General features: G+C 38.5%; 1 protein-coding gene across 1 annotated transcript in view; it reads left to right on the plus strand.

Moving 5' to 3' along the window:
* Positions 1 to 5,112, plus strand: part of LOC149233540 (DDT domain-containing protein DDR4-like) — a 99,525-nt gene extending 94,413 nt beyond the window's left edge. The window contains 4 exon segments of the mRNA XM_089379792.1: positions 3,514 to 3,556; positions 3,689 to 3,865; positions 4,010 to 4,696; positions 4,698 to 5,112. Of these exon segments, the coding sequence (XP_089235918.1) occupies positions 3,514 to 3,556; positions 3,689 to 3,865; positions 4,010 to 4,696; positions 4,698 to 4,764 (974 nt within the window). The 3' untranslated portion in view covers positions 4,765 to 5,112.
* The last annotated feature ends 13,909 nt before the right edge of the window (positions 5,113 to 19,021 follow it).

Here is a 19,021-nt window from a genome sequence, read left to right on the forward strand (position 1 = left end):
GGCTCCATCATGAAAGCCTGCCTATTTCACATGCTAACAAAGATGATAAAGCTGACTTACATCAGGGTAACATTCATGATGGCAACATTTGCCTCGATGATAAGCACTGGTAACACAAAAGGATTCCATTCTTTACTGGACATGTCAAATATACCCCAGGGTGATCAGGCAGAGGGTGCAATGTTGATGATTTTTGTGCAAAGTGGAATTCTTTTCAATGTTGAAAAATTACACTATGGTGAAATGTATCATAGAAGCTCCTTAAGGTTTCAAACCACTATCATATATTAAACTAAGAACTATCTTGATCGATAAGGGTATGACTTGAGTGGATCAAATTATGGTTGGCGATAAATATGTTTAAGTTAATGTTGGTTATTCAATCATAATGGAAAGTGGGTCAATTATAGGAATTATTGTTCCTTCTTAATGTAATTGAGAGCTGCCCCCAAGGGTCCCTCCTCAAGGCATAGACTAATGTGTAAATTCCACATTCGTGCTGAGAACCAACAATTTGAAAAAGGGGAGGATTGATCCATGGATTGATTTCTCTAAATTTTGCTGGGTGGTGAAGTTGCCTGATCAAGATGAGAAATTCTGCGAGAGTGTACAGTTGTGCTTTCCTGAGGCAAATTGCATTCCTGCAGAGCTGACCTGTTATGAGGAGCTGGGAGAGTACAAGGTGAGATTATGAAAGCAGTCATGCATCTGTGCTGGCATTGTGCAAGTGAAGAGATATTGTACAAGAACAATGTCGCAGCAAGGCATTGTAGAACTCAAAGATGCATACATGGATACGATGGAGGCAAAGGAGTTTACAAGAGGGGATTTCATTGTAATTGTAATTAACTGGACAAGTCTATCAATGTAGAGCCGGGGAACTGAGTAATGGTTTGATTGGGCTTGAACTCAACTTAATAGAAATGAGAACACTGTGGCTTTGTAACTTATAGAAAATTAAAGAAAAATATTCTTTGCTTGATGATAGTCTTCTGAAACATTCTATTTGTATACTACTTTCCAGTGTATTTTCACAAGAAATAGATAGAAAAGGGTTGGTGGCCTTAGTATGTAGTTGTAGGGCCCACAAGCCTCTGCTGGAAGCAGGATCCTGTTCGTTCAGTAACAAGTGTGGTTTCAGAGTAGTACCATCATATCAGATCATACAGTCTGATTTTAACTATTCTCTTGACAAGCAGTCTCTTGACACTGCTTTATATAAACATTGATTTCCTTGAACATGCTATCCATATTTCTTTTACTGCCTTTCTCTCAGCATGATGATCTTATCTTCTTTCAAGATCATGTTGAATGGAGTAGAGCAGGAGGTGATTCTGCACTTTCCCAGGTGTCACGACATGCACAAATCTCAGATCAGTTCACTCAACCAGAATTAATTAAAATTTAATTATTTCCTAATGTTAGACTTGGTAAAAATTAAAAAGTGCAAAGTCAATATAAGATTAGATTGTGGCCATTGATCTTCAAGGAGTAACGTAAATCTCAGCCCTTGGATCTTTCTGGAAGGACAAAGTCACTCTATATAGAGGAAATAAGGCTGAGATGAAAATCAGATTGAGTGACACCACTTGTGTTCAGACTCCAGAGTGCTCAGCAAGTCAGCGATCAGTTGGTGTGTTTCAGCATCCAAGAAGGCAAGGAAGAGGGATGTACGGCCTGACTGTCATCTAATCAGCAAGATTGAGTCACTTTGAAAGGCTGCAGGAGGGAGGTTGAGTTCATCTCAGCTGCACTGTACAGCCAGCACAGCCAGCCGTACAGCCTCAGCCATACAGGTCATGGCCTCTCAGGGTCAAGTCTAGCTTGGTGAGGGCACTGAACAGCAAGAAGAATTTGCTGAAAGGGGTTTTACCCAGCTGTACTTTTATCCCAGAATTTCCTGAAGCTAATAAGAACACAAGTTTGCAGGCTTTGCCCAGAGTTGGGATTTCCTGGGTATTTCTTGTGTTTATGTTTTATGGTGTGCTGTCTTCAGTTTTTTAATTTTCTGCTGTGCATGCTATGGTTAGAACCCACTAGTGTTTCCAGTTTAAATTTCTGTTCTGCACCTTTAGTTTTGCATTTTTGGGTATAAAAACTTAGTAAACTGTAAATCAGATTGCTGAGATTTAAGTCTAACAGATCATAACAGTTGGATTTGTTAAACTATGTTCTTATTGTGCTGCTAGAACCAAACTTCTGCATCTTCTGTCATTGTTGATATTCATGGTCAAGCAAATAATTATCATGATGAGTAATTATAACTCCAAATATCAGTATCAGTAGCCTATAAATAAGCCCCTTGTATTTGGTTCTGATCATTAAATGAAGTTCGATTCCTTTATATCTGAGTTGATCTTCTTGGGAATTTGTCTCGTAGTTTCTTTCCACATCATATCAGAGGTGACAGGTTCAGACTGCTTTGGAGGAATTTCTGTTTGGATTTGTCCTCCAAACTGGTTTTGGGTGGTTTGGATGCTGACTTAGCCAGTTGGGGTACAAGTTGCTTCGACTGGTCAGTTCAGAACCAAACCAGTGTCCGTTACTGTCCCCAACACATGCCACCCACAGCTAAAAAATTCACAGCAGAAAAAGAAAAGAAAAAAAGGGTCTTCTTTTTGGAATTGTATTTAACTTTTTATCTTAAACTGTAAAGTTCAATTTTAACAATAAAATATAAAGGACACTTATTTCAGGATTTATTCAATAGCCATTTATGCCCACAGAGAAGATAGAAATTGAGGTGTTTTTCAGTGTTCAACACACTTCAAACCTTTTTTAAAATTTCTACATATATTCAAAAAATAACCTTATATCCCTTCCTCCTGCATGCCTGGATCTTGGAAATGTGGTATTTCAATTTTCACGATTGAAACCAAGTGCAATATGCACTCAGTGGTGGCAACTGATTGAAGGCTATAAGCTGCCCAATGGTGCTAACTGATTTAAAACATCAAATGGTAACAGCTGTCAAAGCCATTCACCAAGAGAAAGCAAACTTCAGATTCCTAGATCTAATGAACCAGACTCCAGAGTGTAGATGAGCTATATACTCATTTCATTATACTATGATGATTTTGGGAATCTAGAGGCCATTTGTAGCCTCATGTTTATGTATGTTTCTTTCAGAACATTGAATTTTGTGTATCGCCTATATTAAATGTCAATATATTTTTGCTGTTTGCATCCTTGATGCAATATAAGTTAGTAAACTTCGCATATTTGGTATCTAATGGTTTGGATTCACATTGATGTACACAAATATATAGTTTTTAATTAAAAGTTCAATATTTTATGTATTTTTATTCCACTATTTTGTTGGCCTGTTTTCGTCTGGTTTGCAACTGGGGCAAACTGTGTCTGGTCCATTTCCGATTCAGATAAATTTGGTCAAGCAATTTATAGCCTAAGGTCATTTGAAGAACTATCTATCCTATGTTTAACCATGAACATAAATTTTCTGTATATAGTCTATTGACTAAACTTACAGTGTTTCATTTTCACCTTTTGCAGATGAGTTTGATCGATCTATCAGTGAGGCAATAAAAGTAACAAAGTAAGCAAATTTTATATGAGAAACATTATGAGTTGTTTTTTAAACTCTTAATTTGGTATTTAGTTTCATATCCTGTATTGTTTTAGTTGTCTCTAGTAGTGGCAATTCAGTAATGCAATTCGAATGATTCAGGAAGAAGCAACCCTCACCAGAGCCTGTACTCAGAAAGTTCCCGGTTAGAGCTGAAAATCCAGCTGTAAATGGTAAACATAATGGTAACCTCGAGTATTCTGGTGCCACTTCTTCCAGTTTGAGGAACGGAAGTGGAGAAACTGATGCAGAACATGCAGTCGAACCTTTGACTCGCAGGTGTGTTGATTGTTTTATTGAAATTTGATTAGATTGTGCACAATGGAAAGAAATAATACTATTTGAATATGCTTGAACATAGATATTCAAAGTGTGGTTATTAGGTCCGTTCAACATTAATATCATTTGATCTGTGCTCTCTAGTGATAGGTGGAGACGGAGGCCTCAAAGGTACTCAGAAAAAGAGTTTGTGGAAGCTGTGTCAGACAACGAGGCAGATTTTGACAGTGATGAGGAGATAGTTGGGGAGGCAATATATGATGATGAATATATTAAAAGACGAAGGCGTAGAAAAATATCTAGTAGCTCAGAGGGTGATGAAGAATACCGAGGAGACGAGGAGAATATTGAAGACGAAGATGATGATGATTATGGCAATGCTCTAAGTACTAGTGAGGACATGGATGATTTTCACAATCGAAAATGGGGACACAGTCAGAATATAAGATGGGGACAAAGACTTTCAAGTGGAAGAAAAAGGAAGGGACTCAAGTTGAAGTCTGTTGATGAACTTCAATCTGGTTTGCGGCGCAGCAAGAGAGCTATTCACAGCATTGATTATAGACTATATGACATGTCAAGTTCTGAGGAAGAATATGCTGAAGACTTGGAGAAGCTAGCAGGTTCAAGTAATGAAATTGATATGCCTAAAAGCCAATCTGATGTAAGTAACAGTGCTGATTATGATATGGAAAGTGAAGATGGTCTTGATGAGATGGAAAAACCTAATGATGGAGAACAGTTTAGGAAGTCTGTTAATGGTGTGGATGGCCCACTCGGGAAAGCATCTTTAGAAGAAAGGATTAAACTTACAAGGGAACAACCTGCTGATACGGCGTTTCATTGACCTGAATGAGTTAGCTCCTTTTCCAGGACATGATGATGGACCGGCAGCGTGAGAAGTCAAACACAAAGATACTACATATTGTCAAGTGTGAGAGGCCGATTAATTTGCCTTGGGCAAGAAATATGAATGCTGCAGTGCCAATGGACTTGCTGTTGCAGCTCATCTCATACTTTAATCGCTATGCTGAATTTCTGCGATCTAATTTCTGCTTTTTAATTCCTTATTAGGTTATTAGACATTTGTTGTGTAGTCCTGATGACTCCAAAGCTCAGGTGTAAGATAACAAGGAAGTCTAAGAATGGTAGGAGATTCGTTCATCAAATTTTTGTAATGAGCAACAGTCGTTCCACTTGTAATCTAGTCTAACGCAAACATTTTGACATTGTGGCATATTGGCTAATTTTATTTCAGGAGAAAGATGACCTAATAATCCTGTAGATGTTTTTGTTGTATCACCTTCATCTCATTTAAAGAAATCGCTCATTTGGGATTTCTTAATAACAAGAAACTACTTATGTAGCCGTGTTTCGCTTATCAGTTTGGTGCTTCCATGTCTTTATAGAAAATCGGGGCGCAATTTTCTAACATGCATATAGAAAGCAATTTAGGGTTTCAGATAGGCTAGACGCAAAGATGTATAAATCAATCAATTCTAGGCACAAAAACCACTAACGAATGAACAGCAGCAGTGCAATTTGGGTTCTTGGTCTTGTAACTCGCAGGTTATGGAATACTATAATCATTATCGAGGAGATCCCTTTATCCATATTCATTCTTATGTTCCTGAATGTGAAATGGTTTGGGTTGTACTGCTGTTATGGTAGTCGCCCAGGCAAGGAAGTCCAGCAACTGGGCAAGTGCCAAAAATTGTCTTGGAGTGAATTTGTCGAAATATTTGATGGATAGTTTATATTGAAGTTCAGCTGGTTTAATTGGTCACATACGCAAAGGTCTAATCGGTGTTTTCTAATGAATGGACTATGAGGCAATATGATTTGTAGATTAATTGTTGCCTACTGGTAGGATGTTCTCTTATCAGAGTTTATATAAGAAGTGAAAGCAAGTAGAACACATTAATCGTACACGATAAGCAATTGTAACCGAGTTGGTAATTATATTAGGTAGTTGCAGTATAATTGGTTGGGAACTAGGTGTGCCGAATACAATCTCATTTTGAATTGCCCAGCACGCTTGTTCGATAAATTCGGTTTCACCAGTCAATCTTAGGTTCGATTGAGTTGGCCTTAGAGCAGGTTGTCAATCGACTTGGACATGAGCTCCTGGTTATGGCAAAAGCGACCAAAATCTCCAGAGTGTCGTTTGAAGGTCCCTTCTTTCAACAACTCTGTTTTGTTAGTCGACGACCTTGATGAGCATGATGACTATCGTCTAGATCTTCTTGTACCTAGAAACGAAAGAACTAATAGGATTTTATCATCGCAGGGCGTGGTTAAATGCGTTGAAAGAACTGTTAGACGATTTTATCATCACATGGCGTGTTTTAAATGCGTTGAAAGAACTTTCATAGGATTTTTATCTGTATAGTACGAACTGTTATACGATTTTATCATCACATGGCGTGTTTAAACGCGTTGAAAGAACTTTCATAGGATTTTTATCTGTATAGTACGGTCCTGTAAATTAATGGTTCATTTTCTGTCATTTTTTTTCCCTTTAAACTAAAATCATGTTATATAAAATTTAATATTATTTTTCAGTTAAATTATATTTATAAGTGGGCTTAATGGTTACAAGCATGTGTTTATAAGTTCAAAATCAGTGGGATCTCATACACCAATTTAGTGTCTTGCTTGACAATAACTTTAAAATTGGATAATAATAATAATAATTATTATTAAAGTAAAAAACTAAAATTATTATATTATATTATACTCATATTTATTTTGAAATTAAAATAATTCAATATTAATAAATTTTTATATTATGAAAATTTTAGATTAATGTTAGTATTACAAATAAATAGTTATTCAAAATAAATACTAATACTTAGAATAGTATAATGTAATAAAACAGAATTAACTTGATATATTAATATACGTGGGTGTTTTATTTTGAATGTTTAATGATGCATTTGTTATAATATTTGATATTTCTTCCAATATATTTACTATCATTTTAATTTGTATATAATCACAAAGCATTATAGTATTAAAGGATAGAGATGAATTTTTGGAGAATAAGTGTTTAAGAAGATTTAATGAAATTCAAGATGGAAATAATATAGAGTTTGAATATATTTTGTATGAAAATATATAAGATTAGAAAGGTAACTTTTTCTTGAAAGTTTCTCAAGTTTAAACTTAAAAAGAGACAAGGTTTAAATGTTATCAAGAGTATCAAGAAGCACTTGCGAGCCATCACAAGTATGATGCTTTGAGTCCATACAAGCAAAAGAGACATTAAGATTGATGACAATGTAGAATATATCAAATGTTTGTTAGGGAAAAATACTGAGAGGGGGGAAGGAGGAAGGTGAATCAGTGTTTTAAACTTACTATAACTTTTCATTTCATATTTTGATTTCTGTACACTACTATCATTTAAACAACCAACATATGTACGCGACTTCAATGAAAACAAACAACATATATCAGTTAACTTAATCCTTCATAAGTTCCATCAACTCTTTATCTTAACTAGTGCATTATTAATTTCATCAGACATATATTATGCAGTAAAGAGCAGAATAAACCATTACACATATGCAACACAACACATGAGAACACCAAGATTTTTAGGTGGAAACCCAAATGTGTGAGAAAACCGCAGCTGCCATCGTCTTTGTCTTCTTTTATTATTATTAAGAAAACTTATTACAATTTTATACTGGCGCAAACTCTTACCAGTATGCAGGGACCTACATGCAGAAGGCTACACCATTATCTCGTTCTCCAACTCTCACTAGAAGGGAGCTCCAACCCCCTGTTCCTGTTTATCGGCTGCTATCGGAAGGGAGCACCTACCCCTTGCACAAATTTCCCAGCTATTACTGGAAGTAAGCTTCGGCTCCCTCACTGAAGGCTCTAACCCTCAACACCTTTGTGGACCACGTTTAATAGTATTTCATACTTGATCCACCTTACTCAAAACATCAAAACTTGTAGGCCACCTTTCATCATATTTTCAGATTGGACCCACTTCCAACATTAAGTCCAATACCAAGTAACAATTCAGAAACCAAATGTTGAATCAAAACAATCACTGAAATAATTGTAACATCAACAAACCAATCATTGAATCTCATCCAACTATTGCAACCAAAACAAACCCATAACATATATATCAACTACACATAACTCATAAACTATCATCAACTAACAACTTGCAAACCTTGACCATAATTAACTTCAAATTCTATACGCTAGTGTTTTGAAGCATACTTGCGTATACATGTGCTTCCTCTATATAAAACCTATGTACAGATCTCAAATCAATGACAGCTGAATCTGAATCACTGTATTATTGAAATAATAATTGAATCATGTACTAAATCAATTATAGATCATTGAGCCAATCACAGATCACCACAATGTAGCATAATCACTAATCAACATTCCATTCCATAACTAACTTAACTCAATACTGTTAAACACAAATTATCATGATAGAGACGTCATCAACAAACACCAACAAATAGAATAAAACTGATCAAATGTCATCAACTAGCCATATTGCAAACCCCTAGTATATATACGCAACTTCCACAAAACATGCTAGCGTATGTATGTGACTACCATGTATAAACCTATGTAAAGATCTCAACATATAGTATAAATTTGCAGAATTTATATGCAACTCTACAGAGATGGATCCGCGTATGTACGTGACCATTCCCAAACATACCTGCGTACAGATTTGAAAATTTTCGCTGAAAACACAATTTTACTCTCTGCAACCTTTACTGTCAGAATTATAGACTTTTGAATACTTCATTCAGAGCACAGTATCATTACAACTACAAATCTATCATTGTTAGTTGCTTAGACATTTTCAATAAGTAAATCAAACAAACATATATTTTTCAGGTCTGAGTTTTCTCGTTGCTTCTTGGTGCACACCTGTTTCAGATCATATCACATATGTATAATTCATTACTTGCACACTTAACACTTTGATCTCCATCTCCTTATATAGCTTTAGCATTAGCCAATACCTTAGGCCAATCCCTTAGTAATGTCGTTGGTATTCTTTGACAAGATCAAATCACTGTTGTCATACTCATTACTATGGGCCAATATCATGACAAAGACCCCTGGTATTCAAATTACCATAGTGCAGATTCTGTACACGATTTTTCTTCACAATACCTGCATATATTTTCTCAAACGTTACCTTTACCATCCATCTGTGTTTGAATTGACATTCCTTTGTCCATATCACCTATAGCATCTGTATCACTCATCCGATTATCACAATGTTGACATCTTTATCAAGTAAGTTGCCACAAAAGACAACACATTAGCCATAACGCCAACATTTTTTTTTTTGCATAAAAATAAATACTCATAATTAATTCTTAAATAAGATAGGTTAAGTATAAGAACAAGTTGGAAAATTAATCATTGCATTTACTTGTATAAGAATGCAAGTGAATCACTAGTTGCATAATATTCATATACATGTTTGTTAGTGCATACTAAAAGAAATTTGAGGAGACATGGAACACTGGATTGTATGGTCGAAGTCCATGTCCTGCAAATTGATGAAATTCACAACTTGTGATCCATAACATACACAAAAAATGCTCAATTCGTTAGAGCACACATTTAACTCATAGAAAATGTTTGGTAATAGAATCCATAATTGTTGACAAATGTCAATAGATATGCATGTATTGTAATATAGATGAATGCCTTGTTGCATTCAATTTCTAACAAAGTGCCCATTCTTGAGTTTTGTAGAGATTTGCAAAATGTCCATACCCAATTTTGTATAGATTTAAAATGCCTTACTTATGTGGAAAGGCCTCCTATTGAAATGTGATAGAATACTCTGTGTTTTGATAAAAAAATTTGATATTGTGATTAGTGTTTTAGAAAGAACTAGGTTCGGTATTTACAAATGTAATTTTGATCTTTGTACTTGTCAAGAAAAATAAATATTATTTTTGTAAATTATAAGAATGAGTTTCTTGCTCATTTCATAGGTCTAGGAAAGTCAAAGAGTCAAAGAGCTCTTCTTGAGCATATATGTAATGTATATGAGTCTACCTAGTGACTAGATTAGCCCTCCAAGACCAAGCACAATCCTCCAAGACAAGCACAAAGAAGTTTGCAAGCAAAACGATAAGGAGAACAGTCATGTCAGCCTCAATATATATATATATATATATATATATATATATATAACTATCATGTCGGCTCAATAAATAGACACAACTTTTCACACTGTAATGTCAACTTATTTATGGAGGCGTGACAACTATAAATACCCCACTGGGGTCACCATAGGAAGCAAAGAACTTCGTATTACTCTGAAATCTTGGATGGCACAGTGAGTACAAATCTCAGACAAACACAGTGACACATAATCTCAGATTCCTGTGCGATGAAGAACTTCGAATGGATCTCCTATCTTCAGTGACAATTACATTGAATTACAACAACCTCATGACCACAGTCTCTTCACGGTTTCAGTGACTACAGTCTCAGCTACCTCGGAAGTTACAGTCTTGGCATACATGCTATAAGGAGGATCTCAGTCATACTCTGTCTCGGCTTATATGCATTATAAACACAGTCACAGTCTTGGTCTCCCAGTCCTGGTGTATCTATGATGAAGAGGATTATACAATTTCAACATACCTTCTAGATACAATCTCGGTAATGTTCTAAGGAAGATCTTTGTGGTAGTAATGATGATGCTATAGAGAAGATGCGACAATGATCTATGTGAAGATGGAACAATGGTGCAACAACAATGATCTCGTCGTTATGATGAAGTCCTCCATGAAGGTGCAATAATGTAAATCTCGATAGTGCAGTAATGATGATCTCAGTGGTGTAGCAATGATGATGATCTCAACAATGACAAAGAAGAGGATTGATGTCTTGGTCTTGGAGTGGCATAGCAGGTCAAGGGTCATGCTCTTGGTGTTCGTCAATCGGAATCGCTATAAGAAGGAATTTGTGCAGGCTTTCCTCTCTAATAGGGAGAGGTTTTGGCCCTGGAAAAATGCCAACATTTTGTGTTCTTGTATCTTTGTTTTGGTAGCTATCTGATGAAATAAGAAGACATACTCTAATAATAAAAAGCATTGTCAACATCTTCAAGGTTATAAAAGCAAGAAAAGTTAAAAACACCTCACAAATAGTTGTCAAGATAAGAAGAATCACATTAACTCTAACTGCCATAGATTCTTCAACATGGTATCAGAGCTATGGTTACAGTCAAAGGAAAGGAAGAAAATAGACATTTCAAGGATCAAGTTTTCAGCAGGGCATCAAAGCAAGCTAAAGGACATCAAGATCTGCATTAAAGAAACAAACCCTGATCTTAATCAAACCCTAGAAATCTACAACAACAATCTACATCAACAAGGGTTTTTTTCTATGCAATCAAGGAGACAATCTACAACAACAAGAACTTGTGTCTCCACAGTCATCATCAAAAGGCCACCAAGACCCTCATCAAGATGTCTACAAAACAAGATAGCTTAAAGAAAGTTGAAACCCTAGCAAAAATCCTGATCTACAAAAGAAGGCAAAGCATATTGAAGAAGAAAAAGCATTGTCATCATCTTCAAGGTTATAAAAGCAAGAATCATTTCCTTGCCCTAGAAGAAGATCATCCGAGGAAGCAACAAATCATCCTCATCAAAAGGAGCAACCTTTTTCTATTGAGGAAATGCTTTCTCATTTGAAAGAAGATCACCCAAGAAGAAGCCCTCATACATCTTCTTCAACCAGCATCAAAGTGATCAAGGTGAAGATTTTATCTTCACATGCCAAGTAAGTATTTTTCATTTTTATAATCAAGTTTAGTTAAATGACTTCATGTTTGCAAGGAGATCTATAAATCGGTTGGGTCATCAAGATTCCTTGCATGAAGAAGGAGGATAGTCATAGTCCTCTAAGAAGCTGAAGTCATTAAACATATCAAAAGGTCTCCTTTGAATTTATGGAAAGGGATGCTTATGAAAGATCCCCTCACATAGAAAAATTGGAGACATCAAAGTGATGTAGATGATAAACTCATTCTCTAAAGATGCATTGAAAAAGGTCACATGAAATCTGATCTACATGAAAGTAAAGGGTATCAAAGGATGTAGGATATCTTCCATCTACAAGACCTAGAAAGGAAGATAACCATAATGCACTAACAGATAATCAAGGTAACAAATGTCCATGAGATGAGAAGGTTACCTCATTCGACAACTTATGGTCTCTATGCTAAATAGAGAAAGACAAGTTGATGGCAAAAGTATTGAAGGGTAAAGGACTAAATCATGTGCAGAAAGGAAAGGGAAGTTTGGTACTCAAACAAGGCATAATAGGTATAGCTAAAATAATGGAAGCTCATATCACCGAATAGATGGAGGAAGCTGAAGAAAAGGGCCAAGGAAAGAGGGAGTAACAGATCTCTATGATTGGGATAGTATCCCTCACAAAAGGGTCCTATCATAAACTTCTGCTATAAGATATGACAATGATGATAAGATGCATCGTGGCATCATGGAAGCATTAGAAACAAGAACTCGTGACATCTCCATGGAAATCATGAAGGACAAAGTCCATGATAGACAAAACATGAAGGATATAGCTCTTAGAAACCTCAGTGGACATTGAAGGAAATGAATGTTGAAATATGGCAACAAGAATATTCCAATTTAATTTGTCCTTGAATTAAATTGTGAATTAAAATAGAATTTAGTCTTAATAGCTACTTTTTTTTTTTTTTTTTTTTTTTTTTCGAAGAAAAAATCTGTAACTTTTTATTAAAAGAAATGAAAAGTTACAATTGCAGATGCATGATGCATTTCCGTAAACTGCCCAGTGGGCTCGAGTGCCATGGCACCCTACGCAACGTTACTGGGGTAACGTGCAAAAAATGATGAGAAAGAAGAGGGAGAAAAGGAGAAAAAAGAGATAGGGAGGGATGGAAGAGAGGCGAAGGCAAAAACTGAAATGCATATGTGAGTGAAACTCACGCTTCAGGTTTTCCTTCCTTTTTTCTTTTCGACCTTGCGCCATCCTCCTTGAGTGGGCTCGATCGAGGCTATGACTATCTGTGTTTCTGCTTTCTGCGTGCCTAAGTCCTTGTCTGAATCTGATGTGTCTGAATGGTGGTGCCGCTTTATCCCTCCCATGTTCTGTTCATCATTTGTCTTCTCTGCCTGATTTGGGTGGTGCTGTGGAACCTTGGTATCTGTTGTGGTTTCCTTCTGTTTCCCCATTTCTTGGGGGACCTCAGCTGTCTCTGCGGTAGTATCTTCCTCTTCGGCTTCTGATTCTTCATCTTCTGAGACCGGGGGGGAAAAGAACCATCCTTTCTTCTGCTTCCCTTTCTGCTTTCTTTTGCTGTTTACTTTTTTGGCTTCTGGACATGTGCTTTGCAGGTGTCCTGTTTGTCTGCATAGCCTACACCTAAAGGCAGTATTTTCATAGTCTAGTGCTTGCAACCAGTTTTGTTGTTTATAGATCAGCCTTATGTTGTCAGGCAACCCTTTACTTAAATCCACTTCCACACAGATTCGTGCGAAAGTGAAAATCCTCTCATCAATCCTTTCCATATCTGTTTTGATGTATTTCCCGATGCTGTTCCCGATTCCTTCCAGGACTCGTTCACTCCAGAAATGTAGGGGGAGGTTGTAAAGACGAACCCATACCGGCATTTTGGAGACTGTCATTTTGTTTGGGTCGAAGTCTGTAAACCATGGGGTTATAAACAGCCCTGCCGTTCCCCAGAACCAAGGCCCAGCATTGATAATTATATCTCTGACTTCCCTGGATGCAAATCTGACTATGAAAAACCCTTTAGAGCATAAGTGTATTTCGCATTCCATGGTCCAATTTTTGAAGATCCAGTGGAATAGATTCGTTGGTGTTGGCCAAAAGCTGTTGAATCGGCATATGAGGGCCTGCGATTCATATGACTTAACATAGTCATCCAGCCCTGTGGAGTCAAAATTAAGGGCTGGAGTTTGCCCTAGCTGTTCAACTATGTATGGCCGAGGTGTGTATCCGCCTTGATCTGGGGAGGAGCCTGATTCTCTGTTTCCTTGGAGAATGTTTTTATATGATGAAGCTCCCTTGGGTTTTTGCTGGGGTACTGATTTCCCCTTTTCCCGTCCTAGACTGCTTGGCTGTCCCTGAGATGGTGCCCCTCCTCTCAGCCTGAGATTCAAGACAATGGTTTCTCTTGGGCTGATCTCGTAGCTTTCCAGGGTTCTGTGGTCCTGGAGAGACCACCTACCACTTACTAGGTGTTGGATCTGGCCTGGATAGGCAGTCAGAGCACAAATTTGCTGCTTTAACAGTGAAACAAAACTATCTCCAACTACCCATACTAAGAAATATTTCTTCTCAGGGGTTTTGATAAAAATCTGAAAACTATTTTTGGTTACCTGATGTATGCGCTCTGGCTGAGCTCTTCTAGATCCGCCTGAGCCTTTGACGCTGTTGATCCGTCGGTGCTCTGCTTGTGAGAAGTCTTCCAGATCTGGCCTCTTTGTGGGTTGTTTTACCATTTGCATGTCGGTGTCTGTAAGAACTCTGCTCGATCTAGGTATCTGGACCCTTATCTGCTACCTGGGTTTGCTTGTTCTGTGCATTTTCCCTCCATTCTGCTGCCTAGGTTCTGGATGGACTTGAGGCTTGCTCAGATCTGGCAGATCCGGCCTGCAGCTGCAGAGTTTGGGCCGTGCAGTTTTGTGTTGGAGCAGATCTGCTGCATGCCGACCCATATCCATACATACAAGAGGCGTCAGCAGGGAGGTAAGCCGAATGGACGGCAGGCTGTCTACTCCTGCGTAAATCGAGCCAAGACCTATCGATTTTCCGCCGCCGAGATGGGATCTAAACCCTGAAACGCAAGTAGACCGCGGATCTCTGATTTCATGCAGCTTCTCGGACTTCGCCTTCTGATCCTTCTTTACTGTGTTTGGCCCTTCCAGTAAAGTTTCTTTGCCGTGGGCGTCGAGTATTTTCCTGGCATCGGGCCATGAGATCATAGCCATACCGGCTGCTTGAAAGGATTCAGTAAGATCCAGCGTCTCTTTCTTGAGGCCGCTCCTGCTGAGATCTCTGGCTAACACCGGCCCTGCCTCGCCTCCTCCGGCGCCCCTATTTCCATTGGAACCATTTCCATTGCAGGAGGAATTTGCTGCGGTGGCCATCTTCAGAAACCCTCGGCTCCAAAAACCCTTCACAAAGTTTTATCTCCCTAGTCTTAATAGCTACTTGTAAATAATTAATTAACTTATTTTAAATTAATTAGTTGGAGAAATTCAAGTTAGAAGTCTTTCTGAAGTCATGCAAGAGTTACCCCTTAAATTAAGGAGATAAGATTGAGTTATATTTGAGTTGTAATTAGTTAACTCAGTTTATTGAGTTAAGTCCAGATAAATTAGTTCCAAACTGTTTGAGGAACTAATAGTGAGTTAACAGTTAGTTGATGCGTTAATGCACTCAACTAGTGCTACTCCAGTTAACTGAAGATTCCCTCATCAGAAACTCATGCATGTCTATTCTGAGAAAGACCCAGTTGAGATTAATGTTCAAGGACATTGTACTATTAGTTGCATGTGTTTTCTCATGGAGAAAACTCGTGCATGCAGTCAAGGGTTCATCCTTGAGGATTGCGCAGTTTTGAAGGCTTGTTTTTCCACTTGGTAAGAGGCTAATCATCCACAAGGAAAAATGCAAGGAAATAGGAGCTTGGAGGGCAGAGAGGAAGGCTGGAGAGAAGCTAAGATTTCCTATGAGCATCTGTGAGGATTGTACTGAGAGCTGGATAGCTGTGAGAGCTAAGGCTTTGTATAATTCCTATCTATTTGCACCATGTATGATAATACAATAGTGTGGGGTTTTTATCTGAGACTTTCTCCAAAGTATTTTCATGTGTATTGTGCCATTGATTCTTCTTCTTCTAGTTATATTGTTCAGCTCAATCTTTAAGCTTTTGCAAAGTGATAGTAGGAAGTAGGTTATAATATTCTGCTTTGATTTATATTGCATTATCGGGTTAACCTATCACATATTTTCTACATGGTATCAGAGCTGTGAACAATATACTGAGAAGAGAATTCGAAGTTTGAAGTTTGGGGTTGCAGGTGAAAATCGAATTCATATCAGACTTCAAGGTTGGCCAATGGCGTTCTATGGCCTGAGACTCGAGTATGCCTTGGAAGGTAACTCAAATTACATAGCATGGAAAGATAGAATGGACGTTGTATTAGAAGACAATGAATTGAAGGAATTCATTGATCAAGAAATCCCAAAGCCAACTTCAACTAATGCACAAGAGTTGGCTGAGTGGAAGAAGTGTGTGGCAAAGGTGAGACGGATCATCCTTGAGGGAGTTCAAGACCATATTGTCTCGAGTCTCCATGGGAAGGATACTCTATTTTCAATGTGGAAGACATTGAAGGACCTCTACCAGAACAATAGCGACAAGAGGAAATTAGCGCTCAAGGATAAGCTTCGAAGAATCAAGATGGAGAAGGGCGATACTATTTCCACATATCTGAACAAGCTCACCACCTGCAGAGATGAGCTTGCTAGTGTGGGAATAACTACTGCCGATGACGATATGGTGAGCCTCGCTCTCCTTGGCCTTACAAAGAGTTGGAATAGCTACCAGGACTTTGTGAATGGAAGGGAGAAACTGCCGGATTGGGAACGACTGTGGTCGGATCTTATGCAAGAGGAGATCAGGAGGAGCACACGAGATGGTTCTTCATTCAAGAATGATGATGAAGAAAATCTGGCCTTAACAAGTAAGGCAAGGAAAGGGAAGGGGAAGGCTTCCCATTTCAAGTCGAATTCTTTGCATGGAGGGAAGAATAGTGACATGTCTAAAGTAAGATGCTTTAATTGTCATAAGATGGGACATTATGCGACTAATTGCCCATCGAAGAAGTCCAAGAATGGATCCTCGGAAGGATCGGAAGGTGAGGCATTAGCCTCTCTGTTCGAAATGGACTTTATCCTCATTGCATGTATGGTGTCATCGATGATGGGTTGTGTCTGGGATCTTGACAGTGGAGCCTCATTCCACATGACCGGTGATAAAAAATTATTCAGTGCCTTGAAGGAGAAAGACCTCAAGATGCGCATAGAGATGGGTGACGACGGAAGGTGTAGTGTTTCGGGAGTGGGCACGGTTGCTTTTCAAAGGGAGCATGGAGCTCTTCTCACCTTGACATATGTGATGTATGTGCCTAGATTGAAGAAGAACTTGGTATCGGTCGCGATGTTGGAGGACAAAGGCTACGATGTTGTCTTCAGTAAAGGAAAGGCGTTCCTAAGACACATAGCCACGGGTCAGACCAAGAGGATAGGGATTCGAGTGAAGAATCTCTATAAACTAGAGGTAGATGATTGTGCAACATTGAGTACGAAAGCAGAATTGGTGCAAAGCCAAGACATTGGCAAGTTGTGGCACAGGTAGTTGGGCCATTTGCATCATGGGGCTTTGAAGATAATGCAACAGATATCTATAGGACTTCCCAAAGGTAAACTTGAGCAAGTTGACACATGCAAAGGTTGTACCTTGGGAAAGTACACAAAGTATTCCTTTCATGATCGAGACAGTCAAGTAAAGGCTATCTTAGAGCGAGTTCATACTGATTTGTGTGGACCATTCTTGACGGCATCCACAACGAAGAAAAGGTATTATGTGATTTTCATTGATGATTATTCTCGTAAATGCTGGATTTATTTCATGCAGAAGAAGGACCAAACTTTCACAAAGTTTTGTGAGTTCAAAGCTTTGGTCAAGAAAGAGTTAGGGAAGAAGATCAAGGCCTTGAGAAGCGACAATGGTGGAGAATATGTCTCTCAAGAGTTTAAGGACTTTTGTGCAACGGAAGGAATTAAACGAGAGTTTACGACACCTCATAACCCATAGCAGAATGGGGTGGCCGAGAGGAAGAACAGAACTATTGTAGGGGAAACACGGGAAATGTTGCATGACCAAGGCCTACCACTTCACTTGTGGGCTGAGGCATGCAACACAACGGTCTATTTGCAGAATAGAAACCCGCATCACATACTTGGGATGAAGACACCAGAGGAAGCTTTCTCCGGTAAGAGACCAGATGTGGGTCACTTCAGAATCTTTGGCTCATTGGTATATTGCCATGTGACAAAGGATGCACGGAAGAAGCTTGAGACGACAATAGAGTTGGGGATATTTGTGGGGTACACTGATACACCTCACAACTATCGGGTGTACTTGCGTACCAATCAGAGGACAATGGTTCGCAAAGATCTCAAGTTTGATGAGCAGAAGGCCATGTGAGTTTCCCTTGAGAGGGAGCTCCAACTACAAGCTATGGAGGAATTGTTGGTTCCTAAGGAGGAGGAGCCTCAGACTGATGCGGAGCAGCCGCATGCAGAGGTTCCAGGAGTGGAGACATCCAGTCAAGGAGAGTCTTCCAGAGATGGACGAAAGTGCACAAGGGACGCTGACATATTGTTGGAGGATGTGAGAGAGAATGTGGGAGCACCAACTTCTCAGCGCAGACAGAGGAGGTCACCTGAGAGGTACACTAGATACATGGCCCTTGCTGGGGAATGTGTTGAGACCGAGCCATCTTCCTTTGAGGAAGCAGTGCAGCAGCCGATTTGGGTTGATACTATGGTGGAGGAGTATGACTCCATAGTTCGTAACAGTGTTTGGGACGTGGTTCTCAAACCGGAGAACAAGTCAATTGTGAGTTCTCGTTGGCTTTACAAGGGAAATCAAGCTGCTAATGGTAGAGTGGAGAAGCATAAGGCAAGATTTGTTGCCCGTGGCTTTTCATAGGTCGAGGAGGATCGTGTTGCTGCAATATATTTCGATAGAGGAGAAAGATGCTGACATTTTGAAAAAGGCATTGTCAAAGTGTAAATTTGAATTCCATAGAGACATGATTGGGGTGGTAGATAATCCCTTTCTTGTTGAGAGGGAGCGTTGAAATATGGCAACAAGAATATTCCAATTTAATTTGTCCTTGAATTAAATTTTGAATTAAAATCGAATTTAGTCTTAACAACTACTTGGAAATAATTAATTAATTTATTTTAAATTAGTTAGTTGGATAAATTCAAGTTAGAAGTCTTTCTGAAGTCATGCAAGAGTTA

This window comes from Pinus tabuliformis, chromosome J (assembly GCF_031772625.1).
Source record: "Pinus tabuliformis cultivar Carrire ecotype Pingquan chromosome J, CPIR1, whole genome shotgun sequence".
In the NCBI taxonomy this organism is placed as follows: domain Eukaryota; kingdom Viridiplantae; phylum Streptophyta; class Pinopsida; order Pinales; family Pinaceae; genus Pinus; species Pinus tabuliformis.